This window comes from Apostichopus japonicus, chromosome 21 (genome assembly GCF_037975245.1).
Source record: "Apostichopus japonicus isolate 1M-3 chromosome 21, ASM3797524v1, whole genome shotgun sequence".
In the NCBI taxonomy this organism is placed as follows: Eukaryota; Metazoa; Echinodermata; class Holothuroidea; order Aspidochirotida; family Stichopodidae; genus Apostichopus; species Apostichopus japonicus.
This window is the reverse complement of record NC_092581.1, coordinates 4,319,780-4,342,502: the sequence shown is the minus strand read 5'-3', so window position 1 is coordinate 4,342,502 and position 22,723 is coordinate 4,319,780. Positions and strand designations below refer to the sequence as shown.

Below are 22,723 nucleotides of genomic sequence, written 5' to 3'. Positions count from 1 at the left end.
GGGTCATGGGTGAGACCCGAGCAGATTGGACGGGACATGAAAAACATCTTCAGAAATGCAACCGGATGAAGAGTAAAAAGTGTATTTGTGTTTTCAGATATTTCCATATATTATAGGATCGTAATAATTGCTAAACACTGAGAAATTTGTTAAAAAATATTGCAATACTTAACTCGAGTGGAAAAAAAACATGAATCTGGAAAAATATGGAAAATTTAAAAAGGTATTTTTACTTTTAGTGAAATGAATTAAACGATGACTGGATCCATCCAGAGTAAAATGGAGAGAAAGGGAACATTGAATGGGACTTGAAAGGGAAAAAAATGGTAACTTGATATTAGGGCTTTGTGGATGATCAAGAATGGATCAATCATCTCACCTGTCTGTATCACCATAAACCACTTTTGCTCCCCACTTGGGGGTGTTCTCTACCAGATGGATTGACCGTTCCAGTGTTTCTCTGGCTTTCATCACGATGCTATCTCCAACCTGCGAAAGAACAGCTAGTTGGTTACACATCCTATGGTAACAAATTATCAAACATCATTTATAAAAGGGTTTCCCTAACTTTATCCCTCACGAACCCCCTGTGGATGTCAGAGTTGTCCACGAACCCCCAACTTTTCGAGACACGGTCTGAGTCATTATTATACTATAATATGCATAACAGTGCTTCGTAAAAGATCAAGTTCATAGTGTAATATTGTTATGAAAAAAAAAACAAGAGATGAACAAATATTTATTTGGAAACTTTCAAAATCAGATCAGCTCTTTATCTTCACGAAGTACTGTCATGCTTACACCAACTTCACCAAAGTCATGCGACCTGTGTCTGTTTCATAATTCAGTTATTTATCAAATGCACGGTACGGTACTACTATGGCAACATATGTGTATGGAACACCAAAAGAGTTTGTCGATTAGGTACGACTTTTGTACATTACTAAATTATATGATATATCAGATTTTAGTACCACAAAAAATACTCTAGTTTTGACTTTCAGAAACGTCTCACAAAGCCCCTGGGATGGACTCACGCACCCCCTGGCGGTTCATGCACCCCAGTTGCGGAACCCCTGATCTGTAACATTTGTCGATTGTCAGGATATGCTATGAAAATATCAGACGGTTTGAGCAGTCGCAAAAGCCTTTCGAGATTGCTCCGAAGATATCTGAGATCATTTTCTAGTCAAACACTAGTTCCAAACCACTCTGTAAAATTGCTCTAATTGGAAGGATCAAGGCTGTGGTTTAAAAAAGTGATGAGCCCCTACCATCTGAAGATTTGAGGATAAGAGCTTCAACCTGTCACAAACGATACGTGTAGTAGCATTAACAGATTTCTTTCTTTCAAATGGTCTTCCATATGGTAAAACAAATCCAAAACAAGTTACACCTGTAGATTGGTTTGTCAAAGTTAAAAGCTCTTCCTCTGTGTCATATTTAGATCTTGCTACTAACTGTAAGATAACTATAGAGTTTCTGTGGCGTTAAAATCACCAAGAAAAGGAGAGTGGAAGGCATACACATCTCACTACATGAGGTGCAATTATTATGAAGTCGTATAAAGACTTGATTTGTGTGAGACTCGCCAGACCACCAGGCTGCCGTTTGACTGCACTTTCTCACTTTCTAAATTAAAGATAGAGTGGTCGATTTGAGAAAGGTTTATACCTCAATGCAAGGCATTCTACCGGAGAAACTCGCCGAGGTGTATCCATAGGTGACATTAGCAATGAGTTTCAGTCCAAGTTGACGGTTATCCAGCATTCGTTGAAGGACCTGTACAGAACAGAACCGAGAGAGTGTTACAGTCAAACAAACAGAAAGAGTGCTGTTGGTGATAATATACAGGAGTGCAGTCATTTATGATAGTATAGGTCCCACAAAGGATACCGGTGCAGTCATCTATGATAGTATAGGTCCCACAAAGGATACCAGTGTAGTCATCTATGATAGTATTAGATCCTACTAAGGATACCAGTGCAGTAATCTATGATAGTATAGGTCCCACAAAGGATACCAGTGCAGTAATCTATGATAGTATAGGTCCCACTAAGGAAACCAGTGTAGTCATCTATGATAGTATTAGATCTCACTAAGGATACCAGTGCAGTCAACTATGATAGTATAGGTCCCACAAAGGATACCAGTGCAGTAATCTATGATAGTATTAGATCTCACTAAGGATACCAGTGCAGTCAACTATGATAGTATAGGTCCCACAAAGGATACCAGTGCAGTAATCTATGATAGTATAGGTCTTACTAAGGATACCAGTGTAGTCATCTATGATAGTATAGGTCCCACTAAGGAAACCAGTGTAGTCATCTATGATAGTATTAGATCTCACTAAGGATACCAGTGCAGTCAACTATGATAGTATAGGTCCCACAAAGGATACCAGTGCAGTAATCTATGATAGTATTAGATCTCACTAAGGATACCAGTGCAGTCAACTATGATAGTATAGGTCCCACAAAGGATACCAGTGCAGTAATCTATGATAGTATAGGTCCTACTAAGGATACCAGTGTAGTCATCTATGATAGTATAGGTCCCACAAAGGATACCAGTGCAGTCATCTATGATAGTATAGGTCCCACAAAGGATACCAGTGCAGTAATCTATGATAGTATAGGTCCTACTAAGGATACCAGTGCAGTAATCTATGATAGTATAGGTCCCACAAAGGATACCAGTGCAGTAATCTATGATAGTATAGGTCCCACTAAGGACACCAGTGTAGTCTATCCTTACTTTATCTATATTGTGCTGATTGTTCATGCATATTCATTAACAAAAATCACTATTCGAGACATACTAATTAACCTTTAACCATCATTCAACTTTCTGATGCCACTATCCACACCCTCACTCGGAATTATCCTTAGGGAAATGCAATTTTTCCATCAGATATATCCGTAGGAATTTTTTCTTTCTTGCTTTGTGAAGAAGATATGGGAAGGTAATGCATTCTTTTGTTCATGGAAATTAATTTTCTTTCCCATATAATCTGATTTATTGTCTTAATGTGATGATAATAAGGTACTTACTTTGTCATCTTTGTGGTCCTTTATCCCTTTTTTCACCATAATCCTAGTCTTGAGAATCTGGTCCAGCATCCTGCAACAAAATCAACAATAATAAATGCTACAAAAGGAAATTGGCCGGTGGAAAAATGTTAAAGATAAGGTCAAACTTCTGTCGCCTCAACGTAATTTCTTCCATGATAAAACCACATAAAATACATGCTAAAGAAGTAACACTTAATATAAACCTGTGAAATAGTAGCCTGTTAGAACCTCGGGAGTAACTAAAATCATCTTTGACCATTTTTTCCGTCCCGCAAGAAACTTTTGCATCATTTACATTTCATGTTTTGGTGTAATTCCAACTAAACTTTAAAGGAACGCTGCCATCTGGCATATTACGACTTCACACCTTTTGATTTCCTGAGTGACTAAAACTTTTATATTTGGAGCTGCAGTTTGATAGCATTCATGTTGTTAACATTTCCTACTCATACATTTGCACTGGACAAGCAAGTTTACATCTTTTCTCTTTTTCATACCTTGAGCAGCCGAGTTGTAACTCTAACACAGACTACCAAAACTAACAGAAAACATTTTTGAGAGGTCACTGGAATAAGCGACAGGGCAGATGATCCTTAACGAGCATTGATGCTCCCCTAACCCCCTCCCCCGCCTCCCCTCCTCCTGCTTCCCCCGCCTCCCCTCCTCCTGCTCCCCCTCCTCCTGGAAATGCCTACGTACCTAGGCAGAATTCCGTGTCTCACGTGCTTCCTCACAAATACCACACCGTTAGGAGAAACGTGGAGACCTCCAGAGTCCAGCAACTTTTTTATCTGAGCTGGTGGGATGTAATGAGTTGTACAACCTAAGACAAACTCTCCTCCTCTGCAATAAAGATGAAAACAACATCTCAATATATGATGGGGAGGCAAGGATTAGGGAAGGGTGTGGGGGAAGGTGGTGGAGGTCAGGGAAGATGAAAGGGGTAAGGGAAGGTGAGGGATGGTTAGGAAAGGTGGAGTGAGGCAACGGAAGGTGAAGGGGTGAGGGCAGATGAGGGTGGGGGTAAGGGAAGGTGAGGGTGGGTGGGGGTAAGGGAAGGTGAGGGTTGGGGTAAGGGAAGGTGAGGGTGGGTGGGGGTAAGGGAAGGTGAGGGTTGGGGTAAGGGAAGGTGAGGGTTGGGGTAAGGGAAGGTGAGGGTTGGGACAAGGGAAGGTGAAATGTGGCAAGGGAAGGTGAAATGGGGCAAGGGAAGGTAAAGTGGGGGCAAGGGAAGGTGAAGGTGGTACGGGAAGGTGAGAGTTAGGAAAGGTGAGGGGGGGGGTAAGGTAAGGTGATGGATGGTGAAGGAGGAGGCAAAGTTAGAGGGAGTACAAAGAGAATGTGAGGGAGGAGGGTGAGCTTGCATGATACAAATATTAAAATGATCATATTTGCATAACTCTGTCTCAACAACCGTTCAACCCCTTCACCTGAAGGCTAAAAAGCTTAATTAACCAAAGAGGCAATTTTACCCTGGGAAACCACTTGCTTGGACCAAAGGCATATTCTCTCCTGCTTTTAACAACTAAATCTTTAAAGGAGTGGTGGGGAAGATCAAACCAGCATTTTGAGGGTTTTTTTTGGGGGAAATATGTGAGGAACATACTTAGCGATGTGTTCGACTCTGCCGAGGCAGGTGGAGAAGCAGTAGTTGTAGCCGATCATCATGGACGGATAAAGTGACTGGAAGTCCAAGACTATCACCGGATCTTCGTATAATCTCGACTCTGGCTCCAGTATTAGGGCGACACATTCCGGGGCTTTCATCCTGGAAGATGCAAACAAGACAGGATTAAAATAACAATCAATGTGATGCTGAGCTTGTTTGGTAGATGAACTCTCATTTTAATATCTTCATATGTTGTGACACAGGAAAGAACACTATGATACATCACACAAGATGTGAGGGGCTTTTTTATCACAAAATCACATATATACCTTTCCTTCCCCACCTATCAGGAAAATTTGTCCAAAAATGTGCGCTATCACGTATTACCTCTCCACTAGACACGGTGAAGAGTGAGCTGATAAAAAGTACCAAACTGAATATTCATCATACGAATGTATTAATAGTAAAATGTAGAAATCCATTCAACTTTCAAGAGTATGAATTATGTACTAGTTAATAATTACAGTGGAACATCTATGGACTATGGACGTATGTGGACATATGTGGGTTTCATACTGACTATGTGCAGCTATTGCCAGTATGCGGGCAGTGCTGCTGAAATTACGTGGGGCAACAGGGATTATTTGCTCGACGATTGATAGTGTGGAATCACTGAAAATGTGTGAATTCATCAAAATCATATGGAGATGCTGGAATTAGTTGCCGTCATTCTGAATATGTGCAGTCATTGCAAACTTACTTGATGTAACATAGGGTGTGGGATGATTGAAAACTTGTGGCACTATTGTGCATACATGGAGTCACTGAATAACAGGGAGACACTGCAATTACATAGTGTAACATAGTGTGTGAGGTGACTGAAAACGTGTGGCGCTATTTCAAGTAGTTTATGGAGTCACTGAATAACAGGGAGACACTGCAATTACATAGTGTAACATAGTGTGTGAGGTGACTGAAAACGTGTGGCGCTATTTCAAGTAGTTTATGGGAGGCACTGAATTACAGGGAGACACTGCAATTACATAGTGTAACATAGTGTGTGGGATGATTGAAAACTTGTGGCACTATTTCAAGTAGTTTATGGGAGGCACTGAATTACAGGGAGACACTGCAATTACATAGTGTAACATAGTGTGTGGGGTGATTGAAAACTTGTGGCACTATTTCAAGTAGTTTATGGGAGGCACTAGATAACATGGAGACACTGCAATAACATGTGTAACATAGTGTGTGGGGTTATTGAAAACGTGTGGCGCTATTTCAAGTAGTTTATGGAGTGGAACTGGCAATTGTTATTTGGGGGAATATTGGAATTTTTATCGAGTCACTGAATTTGTATATTAAAAATACCCTGCAAATTTACACAGAGTCATTGAAATTTATGAGGAGCCAATCAGATTGTGGTTTTTAATCGTGGCTGACCTAAATACTTACACTGCTCTTTGCTGAACACTCGGAGAAATAGCCACAAAATTCTGAGACTTGGCCTGTCTTAACATCATGGATTCCACACGATACTATAAAAAGGAATCAAATTTTGAAAATGAAATTCCAAAAACAATTCAGAAAGAATGCGCAATCTTTCTTTCGATATCAAAAGCAGTATTTTCTCGTTCCATCAGTTTCATTGATGTTAAATACAAACTTTTATGTTTGATGTGAGTGAAATTGTGCATTTCTAAGACAGTTTGGTTGCAAAGATGAAAATAAAAATAACTCTATTTCTCTAAGCTTTTAAACAAATCCAATTAAACATAAGAAGATGTAGTAACTGTCCCAATGTAGAAAATCAAGAACAGAGTTCACATTTTTGATCACCTGCAAATGCTTGAAACTATTTGCACAAGCTTAACAGGTTTGCACATGCTTGAAAGTTCCGGGGAAACTTGAATAATTCAAGCAAGTCTGTGAATTCATTCAGCAATGAGCTATTATTATTATTCTTACCTGAGATCCACGAGACAACACAGAGAAGAACTCGATTCCAAAGACCCTGGCCAGTTCACTTGTTCGACCAATCAGATCCAGTTTTTTTAGAATCTTCAAGTTGCCAGTGACCCTATACATGTAATGTTCCACCACTCGCCATCTGGAAAGACAAAGTACATAGTATTGGTCATAACACCGTCTACCAATTAATCAATCAACTAATCAATCAGTCATATTATTACTCAAATAGATCATCTAGTAAGAACAGTAAAGCCAATCAATAAGTCTTGCTTTCCTTTGAATAGGTCAGGATATGACAGAAATAAATGCAGAAATTAATCAATAGTCAACCTATCTATCAATTAATCAATCAGTCATAGTATTACTCAATAGATTGTCTTGAAAAGTCATGTCACCATCTGATAGAAAGAAACAGTGAAAACCAATCAATATTGAACCAATCAATAAGTCTTGGTTTTCTTTGAATAGGTCAGGATATGACAAAAATAAATGCACATATTAAACAATAGTCAATCTATCTAATCAATTGATCAATCAATCAATCACTCATAGTATTACTCAAGCAGATTAGCTTGAATATCAAATCAACATCTGATAAAAATATCAGCAGAAAGCAATAAATATTTAACCAATCAATAAGTCTTGGTTTCTTTGAATAGGTCAGAATATGACTGAAATAAATGCAAATTAATCAATAGTCAACCTATCTATCAATTAATCAATCAATCAGTCATACATAACTCAAGCAGATTAGCTTGAAGATCAAATCAACATCTGATAGAAATAACAGCAAAAACCGATCAATATTGAACCAATCAATAAGTCTTGGTTTTCTTTGAATAGATCAGTATACGATAGGAATAAATGCACGAATTAATCAATAGTCAACCTATCTATCAATTGATCAATCAGTCATAGTATTACTCGAGCAGATAAGCTTGAAGATCATATCAACACCTGATAGAAATAACAGCAGATATCAACCAATATTGAACCAATCAATAAGTCTTGGTTTTCTTTGAATAGGTCGGGATATGACAGAAATAAATGTTCAAATTAGTCAATAGTCAACCTATCTAATCAATCAATCAATCGTCTCACCTGAGTAGATGAGTTTGATGATCGTACCAAGCCGAGAGATCCTGCAATGAGAAGAGAGGCACCCGCTGGTGAAGTACGTGGTATGCCACATTTTCAAAGGTGTAGACGTTCAGTGCAATCTACGAAAAAGAAGAGAGAAGAAAATAATAACGAAAATACATTGCATTACATACAATAATACATATCTTTAGTGCAAAAATATGCAGGGCATTCCAATGCACTTTAAACAAAGTGCTTTAAAAAGTGCTTTATTATAAAGTGCATTTAGCGGAAGGCAATATGAAAGATGCTTGTTTGAGCTTAGACTTGAAAAAGTCCAGACTGTCAATGGAACAAGGTACAGAGGCATGGAGTTCATTGCGATGGGTAGGTCAAGCATAACACAAGCTACGACCGCCGAGGTCTTATATATATTATTTTCTAGGTATGTCTCGAGCAGGTGATTCACGGGATCACAGTCTATACACAAAAACGCTGATAATTGCTCGGAAAAGAATCTAACATGGAACCATTATGCAACTGACATACAAATATCGATATGACTGTTCTGTGCTCGAGTATAATTGTAAGACGATTGAAATGACGTTGCCCATGGCAACGGGCAGCCAATAGGAACACATCTTCAATACCTCGTGTCTCAGCAATCTCCAGATGTTGAGGACGATTCTTCCAGCGATGTTCACCTCTGACGTGTGATTCGCACCGTATGCGTCCTTTTCAGATGAAAAATGACTCTCTCTTTCGTTATCTGGTAAAGAAAACACAGAGGCATGCGATACGAATATAACGACCAGTCTCTTAAACTGCAATGTAGAAATAGTGTGGGCAAGTAGACTGTTAGTGAGTCTATTAATCATCATTGTATTCTAGGAAAGTTATCTGTACTCATAAAGGCCCCCTTCCCCTACCCTCCTGCCCCCTCCCCCATATACTATACTGGTAATCTGGGCTTACTGGATTTCTGTTTTATACTGTTAGTTCCTGGTGCAAGACCAAGTTACTCATACTTGCCGTGGCCAAAATTTAGTGTTTAAAATTTTTCCAAAAAAAAAAAGTTTTTGAAGGTTATGAACTTTTTTGTCTCTTGATGATAAAACACTAGAATCGTTGGTTTTTGCGTCGAAAGATTTTTTAGTTGTGAAGTATAAACCATACCTGGTAGTCGTGATATCTTGGCACAGAGCTTTATCTCTAGTGCCGTGGCACGATCAAAGAGATAACCCCAGGACAGTTGCTGGATTTCAAACCCGACCAGAATGTCTGGATCATGTCTGCCAGAGAGAGAGACAGAAAGAAGAAGGGAAAAAAAATTGTTACAGGACCGAAATGTTGGGAATGAAAATCCTTACGATTTTGTGTGTATCCATTAGTAAAACTTAAATCTCTTTGATAAGCAGGTTGTTGATATCAGATATTCTGGAAGCTGACTGTATCAAAATTTTGTAAAAATTAATGCATCCTTTTGTCAAATTTTATGCATCGCTAGGTGAAAACTATATCCAAATGGCCTGTTTTATTACATAATAAATCTACAATTTTCTTCAGATATTTTTGCAGAAAAGAATAGAGATAGACATCGTCATGGAAACTAAGCTAAAAGATGCATTTGTTTTTCTTTCCAACGGCAGAATTTTATTCACTGTTTTAGAATAATGACAATTCAAGTTTGTCATCAACTAAATTAAAGGAACATATCACTTTAAGGAGAATATCAGAAATACATATCTTGAAACATTGTATAGGTTTTGAAGGTATTATGAACATCAAGATTTAAGTGACACATTGTTCCTTTAACTCTTTCAGTAGTTATCATCACGTTTTGCCTCACAGAGGTCAAACTACCGTCGTTCACCTATCAGCCAAAATTCTTGACCAAACATGTCAGGATTTCATAAAGGACATTTCCACGTTTCTTACTTCTTAACGAGCTTAAGCAATTCCTCGATCATTCTCGCTTCGTCCGTCACGTTTATGACTTCTATGTCGGGCAGACCGTATGTGGATAAAGCTGGACGGGAAGATGTCTGTGTCTGGAGTTGGTTCTTGTTGGGATTGTCCACTGTTATGACCCCGAGGTGTTCTGACCTGGCCCCCTCTCCGACCCCTTCCCCGTAGTTCTCGCTCGCTACACAGAAGAAGATGGCTCTGACAGGGTCAAACTCAGGGTCGGGTCTAAGTTTACCCCGGGTGTGAACGTGAAGCTCCAGACTCATCAGGGTCAGGTTCTGGTTCTAGAAAATAAAAAAATAAAATTATGCAAAAATGAATATATAACAAAAATAAATAAAAATTAAATGTTGACCAACTCTTTGATCATTTTTGTTTCAGTAATAATTTTTGCTTTATATATATATAGATATATATATATATATATATATATATATATATGTATATCACCATACACCGTACATGGTAATAGTTCTGGGCATGAAGAGACCAGAGTGTGGGGATGGTTTCAGTTTAAAAATTAATCAAATTTAATACATTAAATTAGGAAACTGAACTTGGATACCCTTATTGCACAGCACATACAGAATAAATAAGACATAAATAACGTTAACAACTAATTAACTAATTTACAACTACTTAACAGACATGATCCAGGCAAAATTAAAATAACAAATATACATATTGCTTATATAAATGTTTGCATAGCAATTTTTAGGTTTGGGTGAAACGCTGCTTCTACAATAATCAAAAAAAGAAGGAAAAGGTATCCAATCAAAGACTAGCCCCAATTTATTAGATTCGTGAAACGTGGAAACGTTTACAAGACACTTCTTGTCTTAGCTTTTAATATCACTTGTTGTCCTTTTAAATTCCATATCATCCTTCTTGTGAGGAATTTAATATGTTTAGATAATTCGTGCAATAAAATGCACCCAGTTTCTTTACTACATAATCACACTTTTGTTGTAACATTTATTTAAACAAAAAGGCAAATAATAAAACAAATAAATTAAAAGTTAACACTGCCATGTGTGTTTGTGTTTATGTATAACCATAATAAATTTACTAAAGACCCAGCAATCAAGTTAAATATTAAAACTAGTGAGAAACTAATTGCCATTTTAGGTGATGATCAATTGCTGTTAACATTGCCTCTGATCTTCTCACCCATTATAATATTTTACTTTACCTACCTCGTGGAGGGCTTTGGCATCCTGCAGATTTGACTGGCTGTATTTAAATCCACCGGTATTCTTAAGACTGGGACCTTCCAACTGTGACACGAAGGAACCTTTCTTCAGGAGTGGTGTTGCCATGGAAGCCTGTAATTTCAAAAAATACAAATTTGGTTTGATGACAAAATGGGTCAATCTGAAAAATGGAGCACAAGTTTTTGTTATATAAAATGAAGTAGCAAATGACAAACATCAAGTTATAGGTTTTTTTTTTTTTTTTGGTACTTGAATCCTGGGAAACTCACCTGAGCAGGTGTTACTACTCTTGGCCTGGTTTCTTTCACTGGATCCACAAGGGACACTCGGCATTTCAGCTTGCTGGCATTTTTCTTGCTGGAGGTGACCAGAATCGGTGTGACTATCGGCTGGTTTAATTTCTTCGTTCTTCCTGTGGTCATTGGGGTACTGTGGCAAGGTAGGGTCTGTGGCGTCTGGCAGGAGAGAGGCGATGGAGGGGTGTCTGACATCGGTGGAGGGGTGCTGGGTTCTATATCGTCTATTAAATCTTGCAAGAATGGACTGGGCGGATCTTCTCCTGCCACGGTTGCCGTAGGCGATCTCAACAAATCACCTGACTTGTCACATGACATAGGACTGATCTCACTATCGGGTGGGGATACCTCGTCTTCTTTCGAGTTTTTTTCGGAGGCAGGCTCTTTCGATGCTGGTGGTGGGCGTGGTCGCTTCAAACTACTTTGAAGCCACTTGGTGACTTCCGCACTACTAGGCGGGGATCTGGTTGGTGTAACTACGACATCTCTCTTGCTTGCCGCCGATTCGATTAGCGTTTTCATCATGACGTTCCCCTCCTCCTCCGAGAACCTTTCCCCTTGTGTCAGCTCCGTCTGGTCCTTAAGGAACGTTAACATCCTCCAATGATTAAGACCGAGAGATGAGGATGGAGGGAGCGCCTCCTTCAGCCCATCTGGAAGGTTCTGGTTCAGCTGAACTTGCATATTCGCCGTTTCTCTGCGATGAAAAATAAGAAGAGGGAATACTGTAACATCTCCCACGATGATACAAATGGTCCTAAAATATATGATTTAATAGCTTATTATATACTCTTTACAACAAACGTTTCATTAACTTGAGAAATCGGTTTCTTTTCAAACCAAATTTCAGCCCCCCCCCCACCCTCCCAACTGTGACCGTTTCATAGAAGGATTTTGAGCAGTCAAAGTAAGAAACTCACTCAAACTTATTCACCAATTTTGATGGGATTCATCAATGACGTCCATTTAGCAAGTACTGTAAAGTCTTACATTGAGATCCTAACACTTTTCCATTCAATATTTCCATTCAATATTCAATATTAATCGTATCCAAACACTAAATCAGAAATGATCCATACTGTTATATATACATAAAATGCAACATGACAAGTCAAGCTAAATAAAATTTAGATTCGATGAAGATCTTTCAAGAAGTATTTATAGTTGGCAGAATTACCACAGAACTTCTTAATTTATTCACTCCTTTTAATACAAAATACTGACCTCACAAATGATGGTACATCAGCTCCCTTCTGCCAGTACGGTACTCGGTGACAGCAGTCAGTGAGACCATAGTCCGTCAGAGAATCCCTAACTTCTCTTCTGGTAGGTGGTTGTCTGACAGGAACAAATACTGCTTGGCCAACATTTGAATCCTGAGTTTTTATATTCACTGAATCAGAAACATTTCCATCCTTATCTTTCCCAGACACTGGCTCAGGTGATGCTTCTTCAATAATAATGACTTCTTCGTCTTTGGATAGGTCGGGAAGGGCTAATTTCGCTTTTTTAGCCTTTCTTACATCTGTCTTAGTTACCATAGCAACTGGTTGATTACTATCCTGCATACGACGAGTTACGCTATCGTCTTTGCCCATGTACTCCTTTTCTGAGTTCACATCTGGATGACAAGCTATTTTGGCTCTTTTGGCCTTCCTCACACCTTGATCTGTCTCCATAGTAACCTGCTGTTCAGTTGTTTTTGCATCCGGTATATTAGACGTTGTACTCTTGTCAATGTTACGCAGCATTCCTTGTGGACTTCGTGAAAGGCTTCTAGAGGTGCTGGCCATCTCTGCCTGGCTGTTTCCATGGCTAAGCAATCCCGTACCTCCCTTGGCCGATAAGTCCATCAATGCTTCGATGACCTCATTCTCCATTGTGTTCAGCCTTTTTCTACGAGGTACACTGGTGCTCGTCGACTTCCTAATTGTTTTTCCCTTTTTGCCGTGCATTAGCGATGAGTCTGGAGTTGATGGTTTTCCGACATAGTCATCGGGCTGGGGGGGTTGACCCAGACGTAGCTTTTGCAGCTCTTCGAGTCGTTGCTTATTATCTAGACCGACTCTCCAGTCCTTCTTCTCGAGTGTGCCAATCTTGAGAAAGGATCTTCTCTTGCCTGCACGTTTGCTGACATTACTGCTGGCATGCGAGTCATCTTTCACATATTCATTCTTTGGTTCGTCTTCTCTCGCTACATCTGGACCGGTCGGCACCGTTTCGACGACATCTTCCGGGTGACCGGTCGGTAGTTCAAAGTGTTTGAGCTGCTGTTTTTTATGATATTCTCTCATCGTTGTAAAACCTTCTAATCTGGCAGGCCGGGTCAACAGTAGCCTCAGCTTGGAGTTTGAGCTGCCAGATGGCTTCTCTTTAGGATCAGGTTGACTGAAGAAACCTCTTTGACTTGCAATCTGAGAGTGATCCTGTTCAGAATTTGTACCTTCGGACGGCAAGGCTGAACTAGAAATTCCGTTCCTGGTAGGCTGGCTTGACGAAGCTCTCACTTTTCTGAATGTCATTTTTATCCGAGGCTTAGTCGCTCCGACATCCCCAAGGTCGGTAGACTTTCTCTTTTTCTTCTTCGTCTCCGAACTGTCTTTCTCCGATTTCTCTCGCTTCCTTTTTCTGCTCTTTTCCTTTTTATTTTTCTTCTTCTTCCTTTTCGATTCGCCTTTACAATTTCGACCGGCTTTCGCTTTCCCCTTTGGAGACTTTTCTTCGTTGTCGCTGACGTCGTCGTCTCTATGGTCGCAGTCGCTGACGTCAGATTCCAATAGACTGATCGATGACTCGGGGTCATAACCCCCCTCTCGGATCTCCTGGTGGTTTACGTTATCACCCGAATCTGAGAGCACGAATTGGGAGTGCTCGATCATAAAAGTACTTTCGAAGTCTAGTGCGGGGCGTCTCTCTCCTGTTTCCTCTCTGCTCTTGGATTTCCCAGAAGACGAGCTTCCACTCGCTTCTTGGGAGACATTCTCGAACGGTGAGATGCTGCCAACGATCAATATGTCCCTTGCAGCCTCCTCACCATCTCTGTCGGTCTTGTTTCGATCGAGTTTTGAAATTTCTGATTCTTCCGGAGACTGAGAACTATCTTCACTTTCCTCGACCATAACTGTTGCTACAGTTTGGTCTTTGTCGACACTGTCGATGACAACACGATTTGTGTTCTTTCCGAGAGTTAATTTGCTTTGGTTTGGATTTCTTTCCTTCTGGTCTATGCCACTCCATGGATCCCCCGTCGCGACGGCATCGGATTTTGCCGTCGCACCACCGTCTCCGACGATCTCCTCACTCTGCAAGGCCACTTGACTCTCGATGTCAAAACTACTTTCAGGATCAGAAATAAATGCGGCTGCTCTTGCAGATTCGTTGTCTCTGTACAAACTTGACTGATCCAAGTTACTCATCTGAGTAAGTGTTCCTTGAAATTCAAAAACAGGACTCCCTCCCTCTCTCATTATTGCCGCCTCTGTATTGTCTCGTTCTTGCTCTTTTACGACCAATTCTGCTCGTTGCTCCAAGAGTACTACCTCTTGAATATTCTGCTCCCCTGAGCTACCTGTCTGAAGACTTTGCGCCTGGCTCAACGTACCCTGAAACGGAAGTACAGGACTTGTGCGATCTGCTGTTGTTTCATCCACTTTGTCCTGATCTGTATTCATCGATGATACGCTGTCAATAACCCTCTTCTCACCTTTGCCTCCTATCCCTTCTCCCCTTGCATGCTTTCCATATGAATCAATCTCTTTAATACTCTGTTGTTGTGGTACATCCATTGCCCGTTTCTCTTGAACATCTCCATCGTCCTGTTCCACCTGTGAGCAATCTGCATTTGGTGATTCACGATACTCTGCTTCCCTCACATTTACACTAACTCCTTCATTTCTATCTGACATTGAGTCAGAGCCATTTTGAATCAACTGAGATGTTTCACTGTCACCTAATGATGTCAGCATCTTTACCTGCGTATCGCTTCCTTGAAATTCAATGACCGGACTCATTCTCTGCTCTGACATTTCGTTGCCCTCAGAGGTAACACTGCCACCCTCTTCTCCTCGTTCACATTGTTGCTCTTTAGGACCTGTTCTGTCCTCTGCACCTTTCTTTTCAGCTAAGAGAACAATGCCATTCTCTGTTCCTTCACTTCTCTGCTCTTTCGCTGCCTCTTTTGCAGCAGTTCTTTCCTCAGACCGTCTGTTTTCCTCTAAGAGAACATTGCCATTGTCGTCTCCTTTTTGATGTTGCTCTTTGACATCCCTCTTGTCCTTGAACTCATTGTTTTCTTCTGAGGGAATACTGCTATCCTCTTCTTCTCTTCTTTGAGTTTTTGCATCCTTTTCTGCACCTGCTCTTTCCTCCAAACCTTTGTCGTCCTCTGAGAGAATATTGCCGTTCTCTACTCCTTCGCTTTTCTGCTCTGTTGCAGCCTCTTTTGTATCCGTTCCTTCCTCTGAACCTTTGTTTTCCTTTAAGAGAACATTGCCATCTTCTCCCTCTATTCTTTGCTCTGTTGCACTCTCTTTGGCACTGATACTTTCCTCTAACCTTCTCTTTTCCTCAATGAAAACATTGCCACCATTTTCTCCTTCTCTACTCTGCCATTTTGTATCCTCTTTTGCACCTGTGGTATCCTCTGACCCTTTGTTTCCCTCCAAGAGATCATTACCATTCTGTACTCCTTCATTTCTTTCCTCTTTGGAATGATCTAAAATAAGTTCTCCACGACCTGGTGTCTCATTTTGTATACCCAATATCTGGCTTCCATCCTCCGATGTCTGTTTCATATGATCTCCAGCCCGTTTCTCAGGATATGAAATCTCTTCTCGATGATCGCCTGACTCCTTTACTTGATTTGACGACAGCTGAATATCACCTACGGCATGTTTTTCGTGATCGCATGTCTCGGCTTCATGATTGGACTTCTGGTTTCCATCACCACCAGTCTGCTGGTCAGGACACGACAATTCTCCTGCATTAAGAGAAGGATGAGTTTCCTCTTGCAATGCATTTTTATCCCCTGAATTTCTTTCTGCAATTCTATCAGAGGAATTTTGCTCTGGTAAGACATTGTTTTCTTTGTCAACAGTCTTCTCCTCTTCATCTCGTTCATCTACTGCAACTGCATCTCTGCTCGAAAAGTCACCTTGGCTTACACCTTCGAGGAGACCGAGCAATGGACTTTCATCCTCACTTTCACTAGACACTGGTGTGGCAGAATCAGGGATGCTCATAGGATAAGGTATCAGGGGCTCCCCCTCATCATCATCATCGTCAACAACCCTCTCTCCATCCCTACCGGGGTCGGCAGTGGTCTTACAATCCCCACCGGGTGCATCAGAATTGTACACCTTTCTGGAGATTATCCCTGGACAATCCACTGTACTGTCATTTCTGTTACCATTGGCTACACCTTCTGCTGTATCTTCTTGCATACTTCTGACACCCTGAGTATCTTTATCAGAATGAACACAGTCACCACCTCCAACAATGTCTTGAGTATCTCTCTCATCAACATCACTGCCTACTTTGGATGGATCAAGACCATCCTTTCCTTCCACAGTCTCATCCGTAGCTATTTCTTGGATACTCCCTTTTTCATTATCTGCCTCTTGTTTACCAATGTCATCTCTATCACCATCACCATCAACATGTTCATAAGATGACAGCTGCTTCTGGGATGAAGATTCTTCTACTGTGGCAACTTCAAGGTGAGACTCCTTTTCAAGAACTCCATCTACCTGGAGGTCTTTAGAGTCATCCTGGACTACATCTTCCATTTCTCTAGTACCATCCTGATGATGCTCAGTGCTATTTACCACTTTATCTCCAGTCCCTTTGCAACGAGAGTCCTCCTCTTCTTCGGTCGAACTGATCTGTTCGACGGACGATCCTGAAGTAATTTCCTGAGAGACGTTTCTGCCGGTCTCAGCGTCGGATGTTATTTCTTCTACTTCTTCGAATAATTCCATCGGTGTGATCCCTATTTCTACTGGACTGCTTTGATGATCGTTGCTCTGATCCGAGTCCCAGTCGTCTATGGGAGGTGATCCGCTAGTTCCATCGGAGATGTCCCTGTCCGTATCCTGACTCACGTACGACAACAACTCGTCCTTGGAGTTCGATTTCAGTGTCTTTAAAGAGGGGCAAGCAGCCAGCGGCGGTGGTACATTTTCCACACTCTGTTCCGTCGGGGACCAAAACTTTGGAGGCGATGCCTTTGGCAGAGAAAACACGGGTGACGGATAGGCCAAGTTCCAAAGTGCATCCCGATAAGGTGATCCGGGAGGCGTCTTCAGGAAAGGGTACCTTCCATCTTCGTCTTCGTATGAAACCATCGAGGCACTCTTCTCACTTTGTGCAGCACCTTTCTCTTGAATCTCCTCACTTGAAAGATTTCCCAAAGAAGTCAAAATTCTGGAACCGTCTCCTTCTCCAACCAAAGGAAGTTTGTCATCTGTAGATTTCAAAAGGCTTTGGTCTCGTTGATCAAAAGCCCCATTACCACCACTTTTTTGCCCTCCTCTTGACTTGCCATCTTTGTCAATGGACATTTCAAGTGCATTTTTTCCACTTAAATGATTCTCTATTTTCTTTTTGGCAGTAAAGGTTATCTCAACTCCTTTTATTTTAGGGCTTTTCTTGCTTAAAGCTTTGACTTTCTTTCTTTGTTTCTTGTCATCTTCATTTAACTTTAATTTTCTCGGCCTACCACGGCCCCGCTTGACAGCTTTCCCTGGGCTTGAGCTGTCAGCTTGAGGTGTATTCGAGATAGAAGGAGAATCAAGGGAAGGTTGCTTTGAATTTTCTCTTACGATCTTTGGAGGAGTAACCAAGAAGGCCAACTCAGGTTTGTTGATAGGTGAATTGTCTGGGCTCATGGATTTCCTCTTTGCCTTTTTGTGGGAACCTTTACTCAATTTGCTCTTTCTTCTTCCTTTAGTCGAAGTACTTGACGATTCGTTCAGCGCGGACGATGAAAATCCTTCTATGATATCATCACTTCCTGATTCAAGACTTTTAGTTTTCTGCTCTTCTTCCTCTGGGGAAGATATCGTTAAATCGACAACCTCTTCGGACGTGTTCTCCTTGGACGAATCCTCTTCCTCGACCATCATCACTGCATCTTTTCCTGTTAAAAGCTTCCTTGAACCTTTATAATATTTCGTAAGACCAGCTAACCTGGTATAATCCACAACTTTTCTCATCCTCGTGCTGGTTGATTTTTTCAGTTTGGCAGCTTTACTGTTGGCAGGAATGTATTTCCTCTGATACAGACTACAGTCTAGCGATGGTGACGTATCGGAAGACCGAGGCAAGGCAGTGAGTGCTTCGTTACACACCGATGAAGTCTCTCCTAATCCTACAACGGGACTACTCTCTTGCTTGCTATGAGTAGCGGGTGCTGTAATGCTCGGGCATTTCCCAAATCGGTACAAAATCACCTTGGGGCTTATTTCAGACATGGTCAGTAGTTTCTCGGCCGGAAATTCATCTAAATTTATTGAATGGCCTCCAACAAGTTTAGAATGAAGTGTGATCTCTTTTGCAATGTTCTCATTTCCAGCAGTGGCAATCTGAATGGCATCTTCTCCTCTCTCGAATATTGCTTCCCTTGCAGCACCATCGTTTTGAACACTATCCTGCTCGTCGAGTTTGCACGAGGGTGTAACGTGAAGAGACGTCTCCTTACGAGTGTCGTCTGCAGCAGGGCTAATTAAAATCTCATGGGGTTCATTTTCTGCATCAGAGGTCATGCTGTGTACAGATTGTGAATCACTCATATTGAGTTTGGAACTGTCACTAACCGAGGATGTACTAAAAAGGGCCTTTTGTGATAATTTGGGAGTTCTGTTTTTAACCTTCACTGTATCTTTTTTCCACTTCTTGTCACCGATCTGATAAACCATTTTTGTTCTCATCCCCAAGGTTTTATGTTTCTTATGTCGCTTCTTCTTGGTTCCTTTAATTTCCAAACTGTCATTTGTTACACCCCTGTTGTCTTTCATGGATTCCTCTAGCCTTTTGGTGACAGGGGATGATGTAAATGTTGGCTGCCCCGATAAACTACGGTCCGTTTGCGAGAGTGATTCGCTTTCACAATTTTCACTTGCGCTGGCCACGATTGTACTTTCATCTACAGAGTCACTACCGTCCATCTGTTCTCCTGTTATAGACACCTTATTCAGGCTAACATGCACTTGCTTTAGTCGAGGCAAACCGACTGGATGAGCTCTTTGGAATGCTTGATGAGGAGTCAAATGGTGACCGTCTTGCTGATTTGATGTAATGATACTTTTGTGTTTCTTTGGTGGTCTTCCTCGTCGTTTCAGAACGGTATGTTGTGTACTGCTCGGTAGACCTGTAACGGCCGATGCAGACTTGTGAGGAGGGTACATGGATGAAGGCACTTTGGTGTTTTGGATATAAAATTGTTCATCTCTTTTATTGTCTTTCTGTCGTTTCACTATGATTGTTTTCAAGCTCTCATCTTCAGATCCCAAGCGATCTCTCGAACCAACCTCGGGACCATCTGAACTCGAACTTCCCGAAACGGTAATCGTGTTATCGTTAGGGTCGTCCTCACTTCTTCTCTTTCCCTTCTTCTTCCTCTTCTTCTTCTTCTTCGTCTTCTTGGCACTTTTGGGGCTTTGGCTACCAGAGGCATGAGAAGCAGATGGGCTACCTCCATCATCAGATACGATAACTGTGCTCTGACTGGAATGAATACTTTCAAATTGTGGTGAGTTGCTGTTGACCTTTCCATCATTTCCTCCTTGTTTGAACTTTAACGGTGGCCTGCCTCTCTTCTTCTTAACTTTATACACAAGTTTGTGAGGACTAACATCGTCCTCTGAATGAGCATTTCTGTTGTACAGTGTGTTTGACAGGTAACTACTACTATTCTGAGAAGTTGACGGTTGTGAATTATTCACCCTTTCGAAAAATGTCTTCTCCTCTTTCTTATTTTTGAAAAGTACTTTTCCTTTCTTTAGAGTCAAAGGTTTGACTTTTTTGCTCTGAGATTTAAAGCTGTCATCAATCTGTACCTCAAGACCCATTCCAATATCAGAAGTTTTCTTTTTCTCTAAATTATCTGAAACTTTCTTCCGATTTTGTCCTCGGTGAGAGTCACTTTTTTCCTCTGAGTCACTCTTTACCTTACAGACAGCTCCATCAGTATGGATGCTTTGCTTTGCCTTTGGGGGCCTTCCTCTCTTTTTGGTAGACATAGGTTTCCCTAAACTTGCCTTAGACCCAACATTATTACCTACAGAAGTGGCCGTGTTACTTTGTGACATATTCTCCGTACTTGAATGCTGACTGTTCGATTCAAAATCTAACTGTTTCCTCTTGGTCATCAAACGTTTCTTTCCTTTAACTTTGAGAGAATTTTTGGCACTGATGAGGCGGTGGATCACTGCATCATTTTTCTGACTACTCAACTTATCTGCAGGACTTGATGACATGGACTCAACATCAGGATTTATCTTATTAACACCTGATTGTTTTCCTATTGATGGAGGTCTACCTTTTTTCTTTGTAACTTTAATACCTCCTTTAGGCTGTTCAATTTTTAAACCTCCACCAAAGACCACAGCTTTGAAGTCATTTCCATGGGTGCTATCAACTCCACTTTGTACATTTTCCTGTAAATCATCATCCTTAGGATTTGCTTTCATCTTTGTCAAGTTTGATGGTGGTCTGCCTCTTTTCTTTGGAGTGTGTTTCGGAATACCTTTGGACTTAAATGAGCTTCCCATGGAAACAATATTAGCTGCTGCATCAACATTTCCGGAACTGATCTTGATTCTAGCCACAGATTTATTGCCTGTCTTTGTACCTTCCGTGCCTTCCTGTTGAGAGATTGATACCTGTCTCTCTTCCACCCCCTGACTTCCTTTCCGACTTTTGTTAGGTTGTCCACTTTGAGAAACTCCGTCAGGCATTGAACCTACTGCGCTCGCACTTGTAGATTCTATCGCAATATTTCCAGCCACTAATTTTGGCTTGCTACCGTCGACAACACCACTGTCAACGTCCTCTGTCATCGCGATTTGTAAAGAGTGATGATCACTGGAATGCATAGAGCTAGGGGAAGACGGATTGGCTTTTTGAAGTTGGTGGGACGCCTTTATAGCTCGGAACTCCTGCACCATTTGCAGCTTGGATTTCTTCTTCTGTTCTAAAATTAAAATAGGAACAATACAAGCATTAAAAAAAAAGGGTGGTGGAAGGGAGAAGAGTCCTTACCATTAATTTACAAAATTTTGCAAAAGTTCCCTGAAATTCACTGCAATGTTTCTCTAGTCAAATAAAGTGAGATATGATTGACACATTTCTGTAACAAATTGTAAAGACTGTAAGTTGCAGAATAATAAGGTTTAATACATACGATATTACACTCCTTAGCACTCTAAACTTAGGCTTTAGATTAGATTACACAACCAGGTTACACACCAAACGTCATAATTTAGCAAGGTTCAGTAAAGTCACACAGTGAATTGATATATTTAGAACTAAGCATTTATAACAAACACTTTCCTATGAAGTTTACACCACGCACACAGGTACAACACACTTTATAAAATTAGTCTAAGCAACAAGTAGTGAAAGTTTGTTTAACAGACTTTGTGTGAGCATTATGTCATACTGTTTTACCAAAGCACCAAGCAAAGTGAATTTATCACCATGCAGTATCCACCTTTCAGCAATATCTAAAAAGTTTAATACCATACTCCTACAAATGTACTTATGTTGAGTAAACAGTTGTTAACTGCAAGAAAATTGTACAGCGGAGCACCATTTGGTTACATTTAGTGCAATTGGACTGAGTTTTGTAGTATGAAACAAGCTTTAAGCTAATGAGATTAATAGAGACTAACTAGATTAATACAATTAGATTAATCATGCTGAACTTTGAATTGGTATAGTTCAGTAAGGATTAGCATCTGCACTACTATGTTTGATTCCATGTGAATAGGTCTTTGTTATAAGTCATATCTTTTATATTTAAGTGGTCATATCGAGAATTAGTTTTTATATAATTTCAATGTTCTTTTTGTTTTTATCTGGCTGCACACTGCCTGACTGGAAGCTACCTGACTCCTTTCAAACTTTGTAACATAGAAAATTTTGGCAAAGCCTAGAGTTTAAGTTTTGAAGTCCCATCAGATTCAGTCCAGGAACCGCAAACATGCAGCATTTTACCCAACCAGCAGTGTCCAACTGATCACAACTAAAACTGCCCAGTTTCGACAATTGTTACCCATCTTGTGGAAATAAATTTGTTTGTGACCTACATAAGCATCAGTTGTAGACAGAAAAGAGTTTGTGAGGTCAGACATTCACTGCCTTGATGATTATGGAAAACTAGGTCACAAGGCTGAGTTGAGTAGGGACAGTGTGTGGCTGCTTGCAAGAAAGTAAACCCTGTGGTTTACATCACAATGTACTGATAACTGACTGGTCTACGGTCACTTTTTCCATCAAGTTGAGAAG

At 40.7% G+C, this 22,723-nt stretch overlaps 1 protein-coding gene across 3 annotated transcripts in view; it reads right to left on the bottom strand.

Annotated features, from left to right (window-relative positions):
• LOC139962440 (uncharacterized) overlaps positions 1 to 22,723 on the bottom strand; it is a 73,865-nt gene that overhangs the window by 13,507 nt on the left and 37,635 nt on the right. For all 3 annotated transcript variants that reach the window (XM_071962390.1, XM_071962388.1, XM_071962389.1), the window contains exons 15-28: positions 12,440 to 21,407; positions 11,189 to 11,912; positions 10,902 to 11,030; positions 9,676 to 9,989; positions 8,914 to 9,029; positions 8,388 to 8,506; positions 7,759 to 7,877; positions 6,655 to 6,796; positions 6,142 to 6,224; positions 4,684 to 4,845; positions 3,777 to 3,920; positions 3,057 to 3,126; positions 1,675 to 1,782; positions 380 to 489 (exon numbers count right to left, since the gene is read on the bottom strand). In XM_071962390.1, the coding sequence (XP_071818491.1) occupies positions 380 to 489; positions 1,675 to 1,782; positions 3,057 to 3,126; positions 3,777 to 3,920; positions 4,684 to 4,845; positions 6,142 to 6,224; positions 6,655 to 6,796; positions 7,759 to 7,877; positions 8,388 to 8,506; positions 8,914 to 9,029; positions 9,676 to 9,989; positions 10,902 to 11,030; positions 11,189 to 11,912; positions 12,440 to 21,407 (11,308 nt within the window). The remainder of the gene's footprint in view (positions 1 to 379; positions 490 to 1,674; positions 1,783 to 3,056; positions 3,127 to 3,776; positions 3,921 to 4,683; positions 4,846 to 6,141; positions 6,225 to 6,654; positions 6,797 to 7,758; positions 7,878 to 8,387; positions 8,507 to 8,913; positions 9,030 to 9,675; positions 9,990 to 10,901; positions 11,031 to 11,188; positions 11,913 to 12,439; positions 21,408 to 22,723) is intronic.